At 43.7% G+C, this 21263-nt stretch overlaps 1 protein-coding gene and 1 pseudogene across 1 annotated transcript in view; one reads left to right on the forward strand and one right to left on the reverse strand.

Moving 5' to 3' along the window:
• The window catches only part of SPMAP2L (sperm microtubule associated protein 2 like), a 34018-nt gene extending 13064 nt beyond the window's left edge, over positions 1-20954 (reverse strand). The window contains exons 1-4 of the mRNA XM_075543578.1: positions 20932-20954; positions 19810-19875; positions 16176-16304; positions 9313-9474 (exon numbers count right to left, since the gene is read on the reverse strand). Of these exons, the coding sequence (XP_075399693.1) occupies positions 9313-9474; positions 16176-16304; positions 19810-19875; positions 20932-20954 (380 nt within the window). The remainder of the gene's footprint in view (positions 1-9312; positions 9475-16175; positions 16305-19809; positions 19876-20931) is intronic.
• Positions 11104-11484, forward strand: LOC142443093 (mitochondrial import inner membrane translocase subunit TIM14 pseudogene; annotated as a pseudogene).
• Positions 20955-21263: the final 309 nt, after the last annotated feature.

Consider the following 21263-nt stretch of genomic DNA (forward strand, 5'->3'; position numbering starts at 1 on the left):
GGTGAGAGTATCAATAATAGGAGGGTGGAGGGAAGGTGGGGTAGAAAGAGGGAACCGATTACAAGGATCTACATATAACCCCTTCCCTGGGGGATAGACAACAGAAAAGTGCGTGAGGGGAGAGATCGATCAGTGTAAGACATGGAAAAATAATGATCTATAATTATCAGGAGTGGGGGAAATGAGGAGCTTATACCAGGGGCTTAAGTGGAAAGCAAATGTTTTGAGAATGATGAGGGCAACAAATGTACTTGACACCATGGATGGATGGATGGATTGTGATAAGAGTTGTATGAGCCCCCAATAAAATAATTTTTTAAAAATAAAATAATAACCTAAGAAAAAGAACTCACTGTCCTCTAGGTTTCCTATCCAATCTCTCCAGTTCCTGGTGTCAATTTGCTCCCATATGGGTAGTTCTTAGAGAAAGTAATGCTCAAGAGAGATCTTTGCTACTAGTTAACCTCTTGTTCAGATCCCCATGTTATGGGATTTTCATCTCATATTAATGGGAAAGCTAGACAATGAATAAGGATGTCGCTGGTGTTAGGTGCCATTGAGTTGACTCTGACCCATAGTGATCCCAGGCACAACAGAATGAAACACTGCTTGATCCTGTGCCAGCCTCAGAATTGTTCCCAGGCCTGAGCCTATTGGTGCCCCACTGTGTCAATCATCTCATTGAGGCCTTCCTCTTTCTCACCGCCCCTCCCCTTTCCCAAATGATGTCCTTCTCCAGGGACTGGTCTCGCCTGACAACATGGCCCCAGGATGTAAGACGAAGGCTTTCATTCTTGCCTCTAAGGAGCACTCTGGCCTTACTTCTGCAAGACAGATTGGTTTGTCCTTTTAGCAGTCCATAAGAAGGAAGAGTGAAGAAGAACTGACATATGAATTATGATGTAGGTGAAGAATATACTGAGAATTGTGAGAACAAATAAATCAGTAGGTTTCTCAGAAGTAGAATGGTGAGACTTCATCACCCATACTTCGGACATGTTAACAGGAGAGCCTCGTCCCTTGAGGAGGAGATTATACTCAGTAAAGAAGAGGGGCAAGTGAACCAGAAGACGACCTTCAGCCAGATGGCTGGGCACCGCGGCTGCAACCATGGTGAAGCTTGCAGGACAGGGCGGTGTTTGTCCTGTTGCACCTGGGTCACTGTGCGTCTGAGCTGACTGGATGGCACCGATGGCATGCAGTGACAAAACAGCAGAGTCGGGTCCAACTCACCCAAAACGAGCAACAACGCTCCTAATAAAAACACTGCCAATGATACTCACCAATCTATCTACTCTCACACACTGGCGATCTCGTTATCTGACACGAATACAAAAGGAGCCCATCATTCGGGCAAAAAGACTTTGGGGCGTTTCTAAAAACGTGAAGCATAAGCGATCTCACTTTGGGCCATTTGCTCTTCAGTGCAGGAGAAAGATGGGCCTTCTACTCCCGTGAAGAGTTCCAGTCTCAGAAACGCAGTTGCGAGTTCTACTCTGCCTGTGGGGTTGCTAGGAGGCAGAACCGCCTCGATGTCGGTGAGTAAGTCAATGAAATGCCAGAGGAAGGAAGACTTGGGGGCACACGACCTTCGACACATGAGAGCGTAAAGGAACTATTCAGTACTGCGAACAATCTGAGCAACTCAAATGTCTTTCAGCGCATAAAGGGATCAAGAAACGGGGCATCCAATGAAAGGCTACTCAGAATCAGAATCCGCTCCGCGGGCCTCCATTATAGAATGAGTCTTCTCAAACGGACTCTTCTCAGAAAGCCTCTTCAAGCACCTTCCTTAGGTTGTCGGAAGAACTGTCGTGGCTTTCCTAGACACATCCTTCTTCCTAGGCACATCCTTCAAATGTGAACGTTGCCTGACCAGCGACAATGTAGTCTAGCACTCCCTACCATACAATGCCACACAAGCTTGCTGCCGGGGTTCTAAGCAGTGAGTGTCGCAGAGTAGTCAGAAGCTGAGTGTTTCCACATGGTTAGGGAATTCTGGGCGAAATGTCTTGGATCCAACACACAAGTCTTTCCTGGTGTCAACAGGAGGTCTTGGAAACGAATGGGTGATTAGGTAGGGAGGGGAGCCCTGGTGGTGCTGCGGAGTAAGTGCTGGACTGCTAATTGCAGGGTCAGTGAATCAAACCCACCAGCTGCTCTGAGGGACAGAGAGGAGGCTATGTACTCCTACAAGGAGTTACAGCCTTGAACAACCCTATTAGGGGCGCTGTGAGTTGGAATCGGCTAGCGGCAGCGGCTGGACGTGCATTAAAGAATGCTAACTCATGTTTTAGGATCGTGTGGTGGGAAAAAGTGAATCTATGCTGACTGAAGACAGGGAAGGCACGGGGGCTTTCTGACGAAGGAACTATGAACATCTATTTCGGCTGATCCATGTCCCTCTAGTTATCGATCTTTGGGCACACACCTCTCGTTTGGGGATGCACTGGGGCTAGTTTTCCTTTAGCCTGGAGTAAACTAGGACTTCTGGCTGTCTCTGTCTGTAACTGCGCTTTCATTTTCAGAATCGTTGTTTCTCTCTACTAGCAAACCCTTCATTTGATCATTAGAAAGTTGTGAGAGGATTTAAAGGATTGCTTATAAATATTACTTCTTTATTCTCTTCATGACTCATAAAAACTGCTCTTTATTCTCTGAGTGTAGCTACAGAAATCAGGGTTTAAAATAGGACTTTGGCCTGCAGTGCGAGCTGGAGGCCACACACTGCGTTTGAATGCTTCTGGCTTGAAGGGTGTTAACACTCAGTCTAAGCGTGTCCAAATCTTGGGTTGATTTCCCATTTCTCAGCTGGAGCAGAAGAAAGAACTTATGCACCCCGAGATGTCAAGGGAATGGTGAACTTCAGCCCCTTAACTCCCCAAAATAGTGGCATGTGGATCAGTGGAACTGAGGCTTCCATGGGTCCACTAATCAGAGAAACAATTCTTCTTGAGTAGAGATGGGTAAGTAAGGGGAGAACAGTGGGCCAAGAAGGCTGCCCTAATAGACAAAAGTCAAACTCATTGCCATCAAGTCAATCCAACTCACAGTAAACCTCTAGGGCAGCAAAGAGCTAGTACTTTGAGTTTCTGAGGCTGTAAATCTTTACAGGAACAGAAAGCTTTGTCTTTCTTCCTCTGAGTCACTGGTAGAGTCAAACTGCTGACCTTGTAGTTAGTAGTCCAATTGGTAACTTCTGAATGCACAGGGGATTGGTTGAAAAAAAGGGCTACTGAGAGACTATGAACTATGAGAAGCTAATACTTCATAATTTAAAAGTGCACGCCATGAATATGTTTGAGTTTGACAGAGGATATTTCTGCATTTTTGTTTACATATACTGCAAATATATGTCCATGAATACAGTGGAGCACACAGGGGGCGAAGTTATGAAAACATTTTAGCCATCACCAAACACCGGGAGAAGAAATGCCTGCCCTGGAGCCTGAGGACTCTAGTCTCAGGGGAGACAAAGGTCAGGTGACAAAACGCAGTCCAAAAAAAGCACACAGTCAGCCTCAGCCCAGAGACACTGTGCTTCAAATACACATCCAGAGAGATTCTCTGTATTAAGGTAATATATAATAGTATTTTTTAAGTATATGTTCATAACAAAGATCTCCAGCCAATTACATAGGCCAATGGCTCAGAACAGAAAACCCAGACATAAATTCATCAGCCTACAGGCAACTAATCTTTGACAGAGGACTTAGAAACACCCAGTGGAAGAAAGTCAGCCTCTTCAACAATCAGTGCCGGGCAAAGTGGATTTCCACATGCAGAAGAATGAAACAAGATCCTATCTTTCTCCATGGACAAAAGTGAACTCAAGATGGATTAAAGACCTAAATGCCAACCCCAAAGCTCTCAGGGTCATCCTGAGAAGGCTGGAATAAGGTAAGGGCCCTATTGTGGGCCATACATAGACTCCTAAGCATAATGGAGGAGACACACACACAGCAGAAGGCAAGATAGATGACTGGCTCATGCTGAAATTACATCACTTATGCACATCAAAAGATTTCATCAGGAGAGTAAAATAAGAGCCCACATTTGGAGGGAAAAAAATTATCAACAACACATCAGACAAAGACTGACATATCAAAATATACAGAATTCTACAATAGCTCAAGAAGAAACAACCCAAGTAAGAAATGAGAAAAAGACATGTACAGACTGCTCACCAAAAATGAAGTACAAATGGCTAATTACTCAAGATCACTAACCATCAGGGAGATGCAAATTAAAACCACATGAGATACCACTTTGCACCCACAATGCTAGCCCAATTCAAAGAAGCAGAAAACAAAAAACTGGTGGAAAGGATATGGAGAGAATGGAACTTGCAAACATTGTTTGGGGACTTGTAAATATACACAACCACTATGAAAAATGATTTGGCGATACTTAAAGCAACTGGGAACTAAAATCCCCCATGATGCAGCAGTACCACCATTAGGCATATATGCCAAGGACGTAAGAGTTAAAATAGGAGGGGGTGTATGCTCTCCCATATTTGTAGCAGCAAGAAAGGGAAAGCAGCCCAAATGCTCAACAGTGGAAGAACGGATAAAGAAATTATGGAGCATCTACACATGGAATACTACATACCCCTGAAAACAGTGATGAAAGCACTAAACACTGCATGGCGTGGAATGGCCTGGAAACTATTATGCTGAGAGAAGTAATTCAATCACAAAAGGACAAATATTGTGAGTCCACTGCTATAAGAAGAAACACCCATTAAACAAATCTTAGGGACTAATTCCTGACCCAAAGAGTAGAAGACTACCTACTGGCCATGAACCATACATCACCTTCCTGATTTGTATTTCACAAAAATCACCTAGAAGGCGAGCTCACATTGGCTAGGGTCACTCCTTCGAGAGAGGGGAAATGAGAGAAGATCGCCCACCTGATGCTGTACAACACTGAGACAGGCTGAGACAGATCAATGGGCCCCAGAGGAATGGAAGGAGGACCATGCCAGGAAATCAAGCCCAGAGCAGGGGAGGGGAGCATCTCTACCTTGTGGAGGAGACACTGATAGTTCTGTTGGTGTGTGTGGTGGGTGAATGGGGAGGAGCAACCTCACATCGGGAAGGGACGCTGAACGATGATTGTAGGGAACCTAGGGGGCAATAGACTAGATTTTATGTTCCTGGGTAGATATTATGAATATGTTTCTACTCAACCCTCCATGAGCCACACCATGGGCTAGGCACCACAATGACCTTGGATGCTGACCTAGCAGGCAACATGTCATCCATCCCCCAGGGGCCACCCCAGAGGGACTCAACATAGAGTCTGGGCTGAATGAACTGAGCCCTTCCTAGAAGCTGCCTGTGCCTGTGGACTGAGGCCCTGTATACTCTGATAAGAGAAGCAGCAGAGAGGCCGCCCGCAGGGACTGTGGAAGTGGGTATCCAAAGGAAAGGGACCCAGAATCACCATGTATTTAGTACCTTGATGGCACCCTTGCACTGCTATGAGAGGTTTTGATCTGTTGGGCAAGGATCTGCACTTGTAAGAACTGATCCAGGAGTCTTCCCCGGACACCAATCCCCATGCTCGGATTGTGTGCTGGAATTTATACCCCAGGTGATGATTAACAATATTTCTCTTTTTTGTTTCTTTGGGTTTTTGTTTTTCTGCGTTTTGCTTGTTTTGTTTTGTTTTTGTTGTCTGGTTGGTTTGTTGCTGTTGTTATTGGTCTTAAGGGGTTTTGTTTTTGTCATAATGCAAAGTAAACGAGTCATGCATATCCCAGGGACAAGCAGGTGGATTTAGAGTTCCCACTTAACCCTGGCCCCAATCCAAGAACAGTTCTGATTACACGGCCCTGCTTCATACTGACCTCCATGAAATGATCACTGGAGATAAGGCAACTACAGCAAAGTGTGGTGACGAAAGTAGATGGTGCCTGGCTATCCATTGGAATAGTGTCTGGGGTCTTAAAGGTTTGTATTTAAACAAGCAGCCATCTAAGTGAGGAGTCAACTAAGTCCACATGGAAAAAGCACTACCAGCCTATGTGATCCAAAGATGAGAGTAAGTAACAAAATCCAAATATGAAGAAGGAAAAAGTAACAAAGCTTAAAGGGTGAAGACCTGCTTTATAAAATTGATGTATGTTTATGTATGGATTGTGATAAGAGTTGTATGAACAAAAAAAAAGAGTTGTATGAACCCCTAATAAAATGCTTAAAAATAAATAAATAAATAAATAAATAAAGGGTGAAGACCAAATTTGTAGAAGGCCATGGAGGACAATGGGAGCCCCAACCCCATCTGCAGACTATCTAGACAGATTAAGCCTCTGGCAGATCCCCTCTAGCCATGGGCAAGGGACTCAAACAACTTTGCAAAGATCATTGTAAACTTGATTATGCTGGATCGAACTTGATACTTGGTCAGTTGACCTCCCTCTTGATCCAACCTGAATTTGTTCTAGGCTTAATGATGTCTTGCTTGTTTCATGACAAAAATTTCTTCCCTGGCTTTTAAAATATTGATGGTGGTCTTTTTTCTAACTCTTTATTTTTATCTTTATACTATTACTTTATCCTTGCCATTTTATTTTTTGTTTTTATTGTTTCTGTTGGGTTTCCCAATTTGTGAAGTATAGGAGTATATAAATAGAGATAATAAGCAATGGTTTATCAGGGATGTGGGGGTGAGCAGGAGGAGATGGGGAGGAGGGGGAGACTTGGGGAGCAGAGTGGGAGCACTAGAACTGATTGTGATTATGTATATACAACTAATTTTAAAAGAGATTTAACCACAAAGTGTACATTATGTGAATACTCTATCGAGAAAACCACAAAAAAAAAGAAACCAAACTTGACCGATGGTTACCACAGGCAAAAGGGACAGAGTTGTTGCTAGGGAGTTTATGTTAATGGTGGTAGGGTAATTTGGAAAAGTGTATCAATAAGAGTTGTACAACACGAAGAGTGTAATCAATGACATTGAATTATACAAGTAGAAGTTGTGGCATTAGAGAAAGCTCTATTGTGTATATTTTTGTCACAATTAGAAAAAATAATAATAATTACATGAATGAGTACAAAGATGAAGAAAATGTTCTAGAACTGAATATGGTGATAATTTTACAGCTGTTCTAGATATGACTGAATTATTAAAGTACAACATATGGATGAAGTGCTAATAAAATTGTTTTTTAAAAAAAGAAAGAAACTGTATGGGCAGGACCAGGCCTACCATCACTGAATCCTGAGATTGTTGGTGTTGTTAGGTGCCATTGACTTGGTTCCGAACCACAGTGGCCTTATGTACCACAGAACAAAACACTGCACTGTCCTGCGCCCTCCTTACAATTGTTCCTATGCCTCAGTACATTGTTGCTACCACTGGGTCGATCCATCTCATTAAGAACCTTCCTCTTTTTCACTCCCCTCCACTCTACCAAGTATGATGGGATAGAAGACTTGAATCATCCCGCCCAACCTCTCTCTGAATGCAGGGACATGTCCTCAAACTCACAGAGAGTCATCCGGCCAGCCTCTGCTTGATCACTTTGAAAGATTGGGGTGAAGATGGGCTATCTTTTCTGGTAATTGTTCACATTGTTGGAGAGCTAACTGGAAGATTTTCCTATACTTAGTTGACATCTGTTACCCTGCAAATTACTTACTCTACTTCTCGTGCTCAGATTAACATTTAGTAATTTCACTTCTACTTCCTTTTTAAATGTCAACACTTCAAACATTTGATCACAACTGTCACAATTTCCTCTTCTAGGTTAAACATGTCATTTTTTGTGTGCTCTTCTTCCCGATATGATCGCTGAAGACAAATGGGTACAGAAGCAAATGTGGTGAAGAAAGTTGATAGTGCCCAGCTATCAAAAGACATAGCATCTGGAGTCTTAAAGGCTTGAAGGTAAACAAGTAGCCACCTAACTCAGAAGCAACAAAACCCACATGGAGGAAGCACACCAGCCTGTGTGATCACAAGGTGTCAAAGGGATCAGGATCAAAGAACAAAAAAATCATTGTGAATGAGGGGGAATGCGGAGTGGGGACCCAAAACCCATCTGTAGGAAATTGGACGTCCCCTTACAGAAGGGTCGCGGAGAGGAGACGAGCCAGTCAGAGTGCAGTGTAGCAACAATGAAACATACAACTTTCCTCTATTTCCTAAATGCTTCCTCCCCACCCTCACTATCACGATCCCAATTCTATCTTACAAAACTGGCTAGACCAGAGGATGTACACTGGTACAGATAGGAACTGGAAACACAGAAAATCCAGGACAGATGATCCCTTCAGGACCAGTGGTGAGAGTGGCAATACTGGAAGGGTGGAGGGAAGGTGGCGTAGAAAGGGGGAACAGATTACAAGGATCTACATGTGGCCTCCTCCCTGGAGTACGGACAACAGGAACATGGGTGAAGGGAGACGTCAGACAGTGTAAGATATGACAAAATAATAATTTATAAATTGTCAAGGGTCCATGAAGGAAGAGGGAGCGGGAAGAGAGGGGGGAAATGAGGAGCTGATACCAAGGGCTCAAGTGGAAAGCAAGTGTTTTGAGAATGATGAGCGCAACAAATGTACAAATGTGCTTGACACCATGGATGGATGTATGGATTGTGATAAGAGTTGTATGAGCCCCCAATAAAAATTTCTTAATGTCCTTTTTTCTTAACTATGTTCCTCTTCACATTTCTAGGAGCTTTACCACCTCATTCGCTTTCTTCTGAATACTCTCAAATTAATTATCCATTTCTGAAAGCAAAGCATTTCAAACTGGACACAATATTCCTGGTGTGTGGTGGCAAAGGTGGTGGACGTATCATCTCCCTGGAACTGTACACTAGGCTTCCAGTAACACAGACCATCAGAGAACTGGCTTGGCTATCAACCACAGCACCACATCAGTTCATTAATGACCAGGAGGAACTCAGCATTCAAAGCAAAAGGAAGACCCTCTGCAAAATCACAGAGGCCTAAGAGAGCAGCAGCAAGTTCTAAAGATGGCCAAGCCTGTGTTCTTCGTTGGGAAACTTCTGCTAACTGGCTGCCATTGTAAGGTTCAGTGTGAATTTTAGCTTCACCATAACTGGAGTCAAAAGAGCAACTGCATGGCAGTGGGTTTGGAGTTCTGTGTAACTGATGCGGATTTTTCTGGTTACCTACAATTGTGGCGATCGTTTTATATCTTAACTGATGCTTTGAAGCTCATCCTGAACTTAGCTCATGAAATTGCACACACTCAATAAAAGCTCAGTGATCTTGCGACCTGCAACCGGAAGAAGTGACCAAGATTCTCCAGATGTCCCACCTATCGCTCTCCTGCTCCACCTTACAATTTCTGAGAGAGGGTGCAAAGCATCTCTTGGGCTGTGCCAGCTTCTTCACCCTTTTGGAGGGGCGGCTAGAAAGTGCCGCAGAAGGTATCTCCCAGATGACGGAGTCTCGTCCAGAGCTGTAGTAATACAGAGACCTGCAAATCAGAGAAGACAGAAGAAGTGAGTGAAATCAGCATGGTTCCAATGATTATTGCATTTTCAGCTTTGACCTCTAGCCCCGCGGAGTGGGTAGGGCAGTTTACCTCTTTATTGCTGAATTATTGTTCCCAGGGGGAAGAGCAGTTGCTTTAAAGATAGTTAAAGCTGTTAATAACAAAGAAACTGAGGTCTGGTTAGACAGTTAATTTTTTGCAAACATCTTTTGTGTGTGTGTGTGTGACAGTGACATGTTAGTGCTAAGCTAGTTCAGAGTTTAGCTAAAGCACAGGATGTAACCATAGGCAATTCCCTTTGCTTCCCAAGAGCTATCTCTTGGAACCCCCTGAGTCACTGAGGGAACTCTGATTATTTTTAAATATCCATATTACACCTAACCAAACCAAAATGAAACTCATTGCCTTTGAGTCAATTCCAGTTCATGGCGACCCTATAGGACAGGGTAGAGCAACACTGTGGGTCACCAAGACTAACTCTTCCCAGAAGCAGAAAGCCTCCTCGTTCCCCCTCAGAGCGGACGATGGTTTCTAACTGCTAACCTCAAGGCTGGCAGCACAACACATAACCCTTCAGCCAACCAGACCTCCTCCCTCACACCTAAAGGTTGACACCAATGAACCAGGGACTCTGTCTCTCCATTCCAGGCCAGAGAATACCCAGGACCTTGCTATCAGTGGATCTCCCTCAGGGGAGCTATTGTTCAGTCAATCACATTAGGATGAGCCCACAGTTGGTTTTTCTACTCTGCTCTCTCTTCTTGGCTAAGAGTCATTGTAGCTTGCCGCCACTGAGTCGTTTGTTTGGTTTTTAAGCAGAATGTCCTTCCTATATGTTTATAGAATAAGTAGCTGTTGAAACAATCCCTAGTTTCCATTTGTATGCCTTCATTATTTTTAGCACAGCCATCTATAAAATTTATACCTCGCTTCTATTCTCATATTCCAAAGCACATCAGTTTGCTGTAACAAATAGATTTTATCTTCTAAACAGAAGCACTGGTGATACTGATGAAAAATAGAAAACGCATGCTTCACAGTTATATAGGCAATTCTTATGATTTTTCCTGAATTTCAAGTTGAATATAATTTCAAGTTAAAGCTGAGGATCTTAAAACCAGTCCACAGGAGCCAAAGTATGATTCCATCTGGATTTAGAGAATTTCAAGAATCTAATTCTACCTCCAACCACAAGGTAAGTGCAACTAGTGTCCAGTCACTTAAATTGTTCATCTGTACAAATCAACAATCCATGTATTTTGGTCTAAAAACTGTCCTATACATGTATACTTTTCTTTTTCTCAATAGTGTTTTAAATTTTATTCCAGTGGGTAAAGTAATGGTAATATCAATAGAACTACCATATGCACATGCGGATAATTTATAATGAATGTCCTTCAATAAAATAATGATGTTGTGAACCACAAACACATATAAACCATGGATGGATGGATGAATTGATGGATGGATCGATGGATGGATAGATGGATAGGATGGACGGATTTGGTGCACCATGCTTAATAACACCGACTCCCATGAGGTGGTGGCCATGTTGATTTCTGGTAGAGGACTGGGGCAGGTGGCCACGGCTCCTGGGCTGGGATAAACGGGATGCCTGGTGGGAGCACAGCGGCACAGCCGGAGCCATGGGCCAGCACTGTGGTAGCTGTTGGACTGATCATCACTGCTGCAGGATTTACAGGATACTATGTTTTGCAAGCCATGGAGTAAGTGGGGCCTCGAGAAAAACATATTTTCAGTCTACCAAAACTTGCTTTCATGAGTGGCTATTACCGAGGTGGATTTGGACCCAAATTACAAGACAGGAGGCAGCGTTTATTCTGGGTGTAAGTCCTACTGCCGATAAAGGAAAAATAAGAGATGCTCATCAGCAAATTATGCTCTTAAACCACCCAGATAAGGGAAGATCTCCTTATAACAGCCAAAATCAATGAAGCTAAAGATTTACTTGAAGGCCAAGCTAAAAAATGAAGTAACTGTATGATGAATTTTAAAATACATATTAGTTTATAAATGAGTCTGACTTTTTATAATAAAATGCCTCAAAGCTGTTGGTTTGTTTGTTTTTTTAATAAAAACCGCTAACACCATGAAGTGAGCACTGAAGACATGGATGCTATAGACAAGTGTAGTGAAGAACGCAGATGGGGGCCAGACATAAGAAAGAATCGCATCTAGGATCTTAAAAACTTGACTTAAAATAAACAGCCAAGATGTCAGCTAAGTCTACATGGAAGAAGCACACTAGGATGTGTGATCCAAGGATTGTAAATAATGAATTCCAAGCCCAGAGGAGGTATAGAGGTGTCATAATAATAATCGCTGATTATTATTGTAAATTTTCCCTGAAGTTCAACCCCCACTGTTTGTATAAATAGTGTCCAGCCACCAAAGGATTGACTCTGTAAAAGTGAATAATTCATGTACTGTGATGTGGAGTTAGTCTATATTGGACCAATATCCCTCTCTCAACTGGGCTTTAAAAAATTAGTACCTAGGGCTAATCCAAGACAATATTAACAGAAGATCGTTATGCCCATGGGAATGATCAATAAGACTCTCTACCATAAATTAACCAGGAGGGTTTGAAAGGGAGTCAAAGGCAAATTGAAAACAACAACAACAACATAGATCCAAGAATAGGTTTGGGGCTCGCTCTAAATCCTAGCTCCAACTTACGAACAATTAGTTCTTAAATCATGGTCCTGCTCGCTCGATACTCACCCTCAGGAAGGAAGCACAGAAGATATGGTGCTATAGCAAAGTGTGGTGAAGATTTTAGATGGTGCCCAGGTATACGATAAAATAGTGTTGGGGGTCTTAAAGGTTTGTCTCCAAACAAGCAGCCATTTAAGTGAGATGTCAACTAAATCCACTTGGAAGAAGCGCATCATCAACAGTGATCAAGGATTGTAAATCATAGAATTCAAAGTCAAAGGAGGGAATAATAACAGAGCCGAAATTGTGAAAATCTGGTTTGCAGAAGGCTATGGATGACAGTGGGAGCCCAAGATGCATCTGTGGGATCGACATCGGAAATAAGTCTTCAGTGATTTCCCTCTATCCATAATGGAGGGATGGGAGGAAAGTAGTTACCAAGAAGAGTGCATTGGAGAGATGATCATAGAAGATGCCAAGGATAAACCTGACTTGAATGGTTGAAGCCCTGTCGGTTGACCCCCCCTCTGATGCAAGTTAGGCCTGATCTGGTGTTCAACATTTTCTCTATGTTTTTGCTTTTATTTTGTTGTTCATATTGGGATTTATCTCAGATGTGCTATGTCATTGTGAGTCACCGTCTAGAATTTTTGTTATATGTTTTTGTGTTTTTCAGTATATGAAACCCAGAACTGATGAACCTACAGGGACAGCAAGTAGAATAAGGGATTCGGCAGTGGTTGGGGGGTAAGGGTAAAAAGGGAGCTCATGTCAAGTTCAGGAAGGAAAAGAATGTTTTAAAACTGATTGTGGTAGCAATTGCCTAATACTCCTTGATGTGATTGAACTACGGAATGATATCTGTATTGACTCCCAATAAAATGGTAATAAAGCAATTGAAAATGTGGCACTTTTGCACTGATCATCCTCTTGACTCAATGTAAAATTGTCCCAATTTTTAATATGTTCTGCTTTGTTATTGATGGATGTTTTTCTTAGTTTGTCATTGTTGTTGGGCTGTTTGTTCATATTCTGTCTTGGTTTGGTATGATTTGTTGTATATGAAACTCTGGTTAGGTAAGCCTACAGAGATCACAACTGGACCAATAGATTCAAATGGAATTGAAAGGCAGGGAGGCAGGCAGGGAATGGGGAGCTAACAACAACAAGGACAAGGAAGAAGAAATGTCCTGGAATTGATTGTAACGGTAACTGCACAACTCATGAATGCAACTGAACTATTAAAATGTACCAGATTATATTGTGTGCTGGTAGAACTACTGAGAATAAGCCGACTAGCTAAGAAAAAAGAACAGATTTGATGCAAAATGTCACTTTGATGGTTTTTCCAATCAGCTGACGTGCATGTGAAAGAGGACATGAGGAGGAAAGCTGAGGGAGAACTGATGTATCTGAATTATGGTGCTGGCAAAGAAGAACAGGCGTGCGCTGGGCTGCCAGAAGAACCAGCACAGCGGTCTTGGAGGAAGTACAGCCAGAATGTCCCTTAAACACAAGGAAGCAAGGAGGAAGAGACTTCCCTCATGGTCTTTGGACATGGTATCAAAAGACACCTGGAAAAAGACATCATGCTTGGTGTGTTAGCTGGGTAGACTAGAAAAACAAATCCACATACACTCACATGTGTATAAGAAAGCACTTTATGTTGTACACTGGTGCATATAGGAGCTGGAGGCACAGGGAATCCAGGGTGGATTATACCTTCAGGAACAGGGGTGTGAAGGGCGATACTGGGAGAGTAGAGGGTGAGTGGGTTGGAAAGGGGGAACCGATTACAAGGATCTACATGTGACCTCCTCCCTGGGAGACGGACAGCAGAGAAGGGGGTGAAGGGAGACTCCGGATAGGGCAAGATATGACAAAAAACAATCTATAAATTATCAAGGGCTCATGAGGGAGGGGGGAGCAGGGAGGGAGGGGGCAAAAAAGAGGACCTGATGCAAAGGGCTTAAGTGGAGCAAATGCTTTGAAAATGATTAGGGCAAAGAATGTACAGATGTGCTTTATACAATTGATGTATGTATCTGTATGGATTGTGATAAGCATTGTATGAGCCCCTAATAAAAATGTTTTAAAAAAATAAAGCATTTTATAAACAAGAGTAATTGAATATGGAGAAAACATCACAGCCCAGTCCAGATCAAGTCCGTAAGTCCAGTATTAGCCCATATGTCTGATACCAATCTATACATTCCTCTTCAGACTCATGAAACACATGCAATGATGCTGAATGCAATAAGATCACAGGCCAGTGGGTGGAAAGTCTTGTGGATCCACTGGCAGTGTAGGCATCTCAGCGCTGGCAGGGGTCTCCATGTGACTTCTCCAGTTCTCAGACTCTGACTGCCATCAGCCTGTCTCCATGTGGCTTGTCAACAAGAATGCCTCGCAGGGACTGAGTGCGTGTCCTACCTCCAGCAAGCTATTTATCTCCTTACAGTCTCCAAATGTGGTCATCAAGTTGGGACCTGATTGACAGGCTGGACTCCACCCCTTCACTGTTAATACTCAAATTGACAACAGATTATGTAACTACTACACTTGGTACAGGAGAGAATGTGTGGAATGGAAGGAGACCTTTGAGGAGACAAATGGACACAGTGGCTGCAACAGTGAGGTCAAACATAGCAGCGACTGTGAGGATGGTGCAGGACCTGGCAGCGTTTCACCCTGCTACACAGAGTGCCGGAGCCAACCAAACGACACCTGATAACAATGTCACCAACTATCTGTGTGAAATAGTCTAGGCGGGCCAGTGGGGAAACACTTGACCGCGAACCACAATGGGGGCAGTTTGAATTCATCATTGACTCTGCAAGAGAAGATATGGCTATCTGCTTTCCTAGAGTGCTGCTATTGTTAAACGGCAGAGTCACTTACAATTCTCAGGAACACGATGTGCAACAGAACGAAGCAGTGCCCAGTCCTGCCCCACTCTGGCAAGCACTGCCCTGTCTGACGCCATTGTTGCAGCTTCTGTGTCACTCCGACTCTTTGAAGGCCCTCCTCTTTCTTGTTGATCATCTTCGTCACCAAGCATGAGAGCCTCCTCCAGGGACTGGTCTCTCTTGATAACATGTCTGAAGTATATGAGACAAAGCTCCCCTACCCGTGCTTCTGAAGAGCGTGCTGGCTGTGCTTTTCCCAACACAGATTTGCTTATTCTTCAGGAAGCTCGTGGAACCTTTACTATGCTTCTCAACGGCGTAAGGTAAAGCAGTCTTCCCCGCGCATCGCCCAGTTTTCACATGCGCAGGAAGAGACTGAAAACTTGCAAAGCACACTTGTTTATACTGGCCTCCTTTACGTCTCTGAGTTTTGTTTCACATTTTTCTCCCAAAGGTGTGTTTTCTTAGCACTCTAATTTTATTTTTAAATAAGAATACTAATAAATCAAAACCATATAATGAGAGGCTATGAGTCTGTTTTAGACCTTACTTTGAAAAATTGAGCAGTGGTTTCAGATTAAAAGCAGAGCTTCATCCAGTGCTGAAAGGGGCGATACCAGGAGGGTGGAGGGAAGGCGGGGTAAAAAGGGGGAACTGATTACAAGGATCTACATATAACCTCCTCCCTGGAGGTCGGTGAACAGAAAAGTGAGTGAAGGGAGATGTTGGAGACTGTAAGACATGACAAAATTATAATGACTTGTAAATTTTCAAGGGTTCATGAGGGAGGGGTGAAAAGGTAGGGAGGGGAAAATGAGGAGCTGATGCCAGGGGCTTAAGTGGAAAGCAGATATTTTGAGAATGATGATGGCAATGCAAATGTACTTAACACGATGTATGGATGGATGGATTGTGATAGCATTGTATGAGCCCCCAATAAAATGATTAAAAATAAAAGCAGAGCTACAATCACCAGTCCTCAATAAAATTTCATGACAGATTAATCACTTGTGCCTTTTAGATGAAGGGGCTGGGTTCTGTGTTCATCTGTCCTATGGACTCCTAATAAAATCACCCAATAGCACAAATGCTGACCTGTTAGGTATATAATGGCGGGAGGTTTCCTTGGGATTGGCAAGGTACTCAAGTCTCTTTGACAGCCGAGCCCTCAAAGCACTTTGGGAAATTGGGCGAATCGGATCTTGATTTCCCCAGAAGAGTTTTCTGTTAAAAAAAGCAGTACAGAGAAATGGTAAGAGACTCATTGTTAATGAGCAAGGTAGCATAGCTCTTGACTGATTCCCTTCTCACTGTACTTCCCTTCAAGAACTGTCCCCGTTATAAAACTGTCAGGCATCAGGAATAGATAAGCCGTGGCGAGGAAAACGGCACTTGTTAGAAATGAATCTGCTTCTGCCAGCAGGTGATCAACAGGGAAGCGTGTGGCCATGCTAGCTGTGTGCATTCTGAGCTCCACTGGGGGTCAGAAAAGAACACAGTGGCAGCATGTATGGCTGCCGAGTGTGTGCGAAATCCTTGAAACAGCTAGCAAGGGGCTCTGTTCAAGGTGGCCCCCGCTGTGTCAGAGGTGCGTTATTCTCCATGGCTGGTTTTTCAGAAGCAGAGCTCCAGGCCTTTCTCCTGAGGCATCTCTGGATGAACTGGGGCCTCCAACTTTTCGGGTAGCAGCTCATCACCAGTTGCACCACCAAATCCAGCATTAAAGTTTCGCTTCTTACTACTAACTCTATTTCTCAAATCTGTCCATTTCTCCTCAGTGGGTGGTTACGTCTCTGTCCTGATCCCACCACCTTCACCCTGCTGCCACAGTTATCTTCTGAAACATAAATGAGATCAAGTCACACACCCTCCCCCCTGTTTATGATGGAGGCATGCCCAAGATTCCATTGCCTTTAAGATAAAGTCCAAACTTCTTCCAGGGCCCTGTACAATGTTGACAAAGAGTGTCTGCCTCTCTGGCCCATACTACACACCACAGGTCCCCAAACGATGTGACCTACTGGCCCCTTCTTAAGAAACTAAAACTACTCAACACCGCATGGCAATTAAAAGCTTTTGTTCTTTTTCATTTGTGTTAATTTTTTAACGTGCTGTTTTAATTTCCAGGATAAAGTGCACGTGTCTGCTTTTGCACGCCCCTGAACCGTTGCAGCACCTGTCGGGGAGCCACACTGCCCACTTTGGGACACACTGCTATAGGTCTCCCAGGGGACTTCCGCTGACATAGTGTAGTGCTATCCACAATGGTTTCCAACAGTGGCTGAACAGGGGCGACACGAGGATTCTCCTGGCAGTGAAGTGAGACAGATGAGCGAGGAGAGAAGGGCTGCAGAGAGTGCCGAGGTTCGGGCAACACACGACCAGGCCCAGGGTAGGGAGCAGGGACACAGGAGAGAGAGCAAAGGGGCTTGCTGAGAAAACTGGGGTGTCATGAGCACAACTGGCTACAGCAAGTGGTGCCACTAAGAAGGGCACAAAAGGATACTTGTGCAAAAGAACAGGACATGTGTCATTTGGCAAAAACACCAACAATAAACAGAATGCCAGTATATAGTAAGATATAGAGGTGCATAGGTTTATATGTGGTTGGGCAGGTACAAGTGAAGCCATGCGTGTGCAGAGATAAGTAACTATATGTCTGCATACAGATAGGCATGGACGTGCATGTATTGACAGAGAATGCAGTTGCAGATACTGCTCAGACATCTTAGGACCTTTCTAAGACTGGTCCAAGCTTATGGCCAGCAAGTCAATCCTCACTGGTTGTGACCATATGGGTGGAGTAGCACAGTCCTGTGGGTTCCCCAAGTTGTACAACTTTATGGGAGCAGAAAGCCTCATCTTTCTTCCTTGGAGCACCTGGAAGGTTCGAACGCCTGGCCTTGAGGTTAGCAACACAACAAACACCCCATTATGCCACGAGGGCTACTCTAAAAGTGGCAGTGGGATATAACAGAAATAAATGGGCTTTGTCCACAATGGGTGCAGAGTCAAGTCAAAGTTTTATTACCTGCAAATGAGATAAACTTGAATGTTATTAACCTGAATTCACTTGTATTGTCAAATCCTCTTTTTTTTTTTTTTAACTGGTTGGGATGGGATGGGGAGGTGCAGTATTCCAAGATGACTGGCAATTTTCAAACTAAATTAAGACACTTCTTAGCAATATGAAGTGTCTATTAATGTCTGTGTGTGTGTCCACTGAAGAATTCTGTTCCTGGACAAAAAGTAATCTATGTGTGTTTTTCACAGCTGACCAGCTGCCTGTAATACACAATGACAGAAGCTGTACCTGGCTGCCCTCTCCCCGCTAGATTTGGTGCATAGTCAACTCAGGCACTACCGTCTCTCAAGGGAGTTGCAACCAGTATTCAGACACTCCTGTTCATACTCCACACCCCAGGCATGGTCTTTACCTGGGAGACTCTTTACCGGGACCCTGCCCCAGAGGCATTCCTCAGACACCTTTGTGACATCAACTAAGTCCACATGACAGAAGCCACACTACCATATGTGATCCAATGATTAGAATAATAAAATCCAAACTCTGAGGAGGATTGGTATCAGAGCCTAAATTGGGAACATCTGGTTTGCAGAAGGCCATGAACAGCAAAAGTCAAAAACTCATTTGCAGGGTCTCCCATGTGGATTAAGCCACTGGTGAGTCCCCTGTGACTATGGACTAGAGGTGGGAAAGGGTCTTGTTCCTAGAAAGAGTTGCAGGGTTGGCGACCACAATTGTTGCTAGGTCAAAACATGGGACACCTTGTCACTGATCTCCCTTCTTGGCTCAATGTGTAATTGCCCCAGTTTTAATACTTTCTACTTTGTAATCACTGAGGGGTTTTTTGTTCCATTGTGTCACTGCTGTTAGGAAGCTTGTACTCTGTCTTGATTTGGTAGAATTTTCTGGATATGAAACCTATAGAGACAACAACTGGATCAACAGATTCAAAATGACAAGACAAGGGAGGCTGGCAGGAAATGGGGAGCTAACAACAACGAGGACAAGGAAGAAACGTCCTGGATCTGATGTGGTGATGGTTGCACAACTCTTACACACGTGACTGAACTATTGAAATGTATGAGATGTGAATCGAATGGCAGTGAAATTGTTCAAATAAACTAATTATTAAATTTAAAACATTAAAAAATCATGAGACAGGTCCTCACACCTACACTGATCCACCTGACCCTCCAGGCACCAATCCTAGGGAAATATGGTAAGTGGGCAAGCAGGTGCCTTCTGTGCTTGTGACCTCTCTCTTAGCCCCTCACCGACCACGCACCGTTGTGGAGTCGATCGCAACGCGTGAAAGCCAGGGAGGGTTCCCTCCTACAGCAGACAGCCTCCTTTTTCGCTGTGCAGTAGCTTGTGGGTCTTAACTGCCAGTCTTACGGTTAACAGCCCAATACTTAGCCCACAGTGACACCAAGGCTCCTTTTAAGACTATCGCAGTTAGTCCAGAAATGCTTGATCGTTACTTCATTTTCAGCTCAACTACTCAACACCTAGCGGCTCTCTCCAATATACAGACAAGTTAAAGAATGACAGGCCTAGGCTTGGACTCCCATGTGTCGACTCCACAAAGAATTGGTTCCGTGGAACCTGTTGACCGACAGGTGGATGAACCTGGGGTGCAGAGATAACGGGAGGGTTGGAATAATCTTTATGTAAAGAAAATGAGACTATAGAATATTGCCTTACCTCTCTGGGATTCCCCATTGTTTTTTAGGCTTAGCAAGATTGTGGATTCTTTTCCTAGTAAAAGAACTGGAACAAATGCCAACTGATTAATTGAAAGATAGCACTTACGCAAATATAGTTAAATGAGATGACTCCCACTCAAACAAACCCCATCCAGGCCAAAATAGACTATGCGATGGGGTGGGTGTGCAGACAATAGCCTCAGCCTTTCCCTCCCCACCCCCACCCCCCAGTCGCAGGGTTATCCCAGTTTCCCAAGCTTTGCTTAAAGGAGACCTGGATATCTGCCTTCTCTATGACAGCAAACAAGTCTGAGAATACTTGGGGGACAGAGTCACCCCTGGTCCCTGGAAAAGATTGTGACAAACACCACTTAGAGATTCCCCCAGCAGTTTCCCAACCCCCAAAACCAGAATGCTGAATTTGGTGTGATTTGAAGGGTGCTGAGAGATGCAGAGTAACTGCAAATCCTGTGACACCCTCCCAATGCCCACACTCCTAGAATCATTCATAGAGTACATAGTAAGATCAAGACAATAATATTTCATAAAATGTAGAGTGTAACGTCTAAGAAGACCCCAGGTAAATGCATACTTCTTAACTAAGGGGAAATCCCCCATTACCTATTGTTGCTAGGTGCTGTCAGGGCTGTTGTGGCTCATAGTGACCCCCTCCCTCTAGACAACATATGAAACCCTACACAGTTCAGCGCCATCCTCACAATTGATGCATTTGTGCCCACTGTTGTAGCCACTGGGTCAGTCCATCTCGTTGAGGGTCTCCCTCTTTTCACTGCCCTTCTACTCTAAGCATGATGGTTTTCTGTAGAGACTGGTCTCTCCTGATAACATGTCCAAAGTATGGGAGACATTCTGGCTGTATTTTCTCCAAACTAGAACTATTTGGTTTTTTTTTCCAGTCCATGGTATTTTCAGCATCTTTCACCAGCACCACATTTTAAGTGCCCTCTTCCTTATTCAGTGTCCAACTTTCACATACATACGAAGTGACTGAAAATACTGTGGCTTAGGTCAAGTGCACCTTGCTCCTCAGAGTGACAGCGTTGCTGTTCAATGCTTTAAAGAATCTTGTACAACAGATTTACCCAATTCAGTGCATCACCTGATCTCGATTGCTGCTTCCATGAGCATTGGTTATGAATCCAAGCCATTTGAAATCCTTGAGAATGACAATCTTTTCTCCATTTATCATGATGTTATCTATTAGAATAAATTGTGAGGTTTGTTCTTTTTACACTGAGTTGTAACCTATACTGAAGGTTTCACTCCTTGATCTTCATCAGCAAGTGCTTCAAGTCCTCTTCACTTTCAGCAGGCCAGGTGGTGCCATCTACATATTGCAGGTTATTAGTAAGTGCTGCTTCATTCCTGAAGCTGCATTCTCCCTCATGTTGCACTGCTTCTCTGATTATTTGCTCAACATACAGATTGAAT

Source organism: Tenrec ecaudatus, chromosome 3 (assembly GCF_050624435.1).
Source record: "Tenrec ecaudatus isolate mTenEca1 chromosome 3, mTenEca1.hap1, whole genome shotgun sequence".
Taxonomy (NCBI): domain Eukaryota; kingdom Metazoa; phylum Chordata; class Mammalia; order Afrosoricida; family Tenrecidae; genus Tenrec; species Tenrec ecaudatus.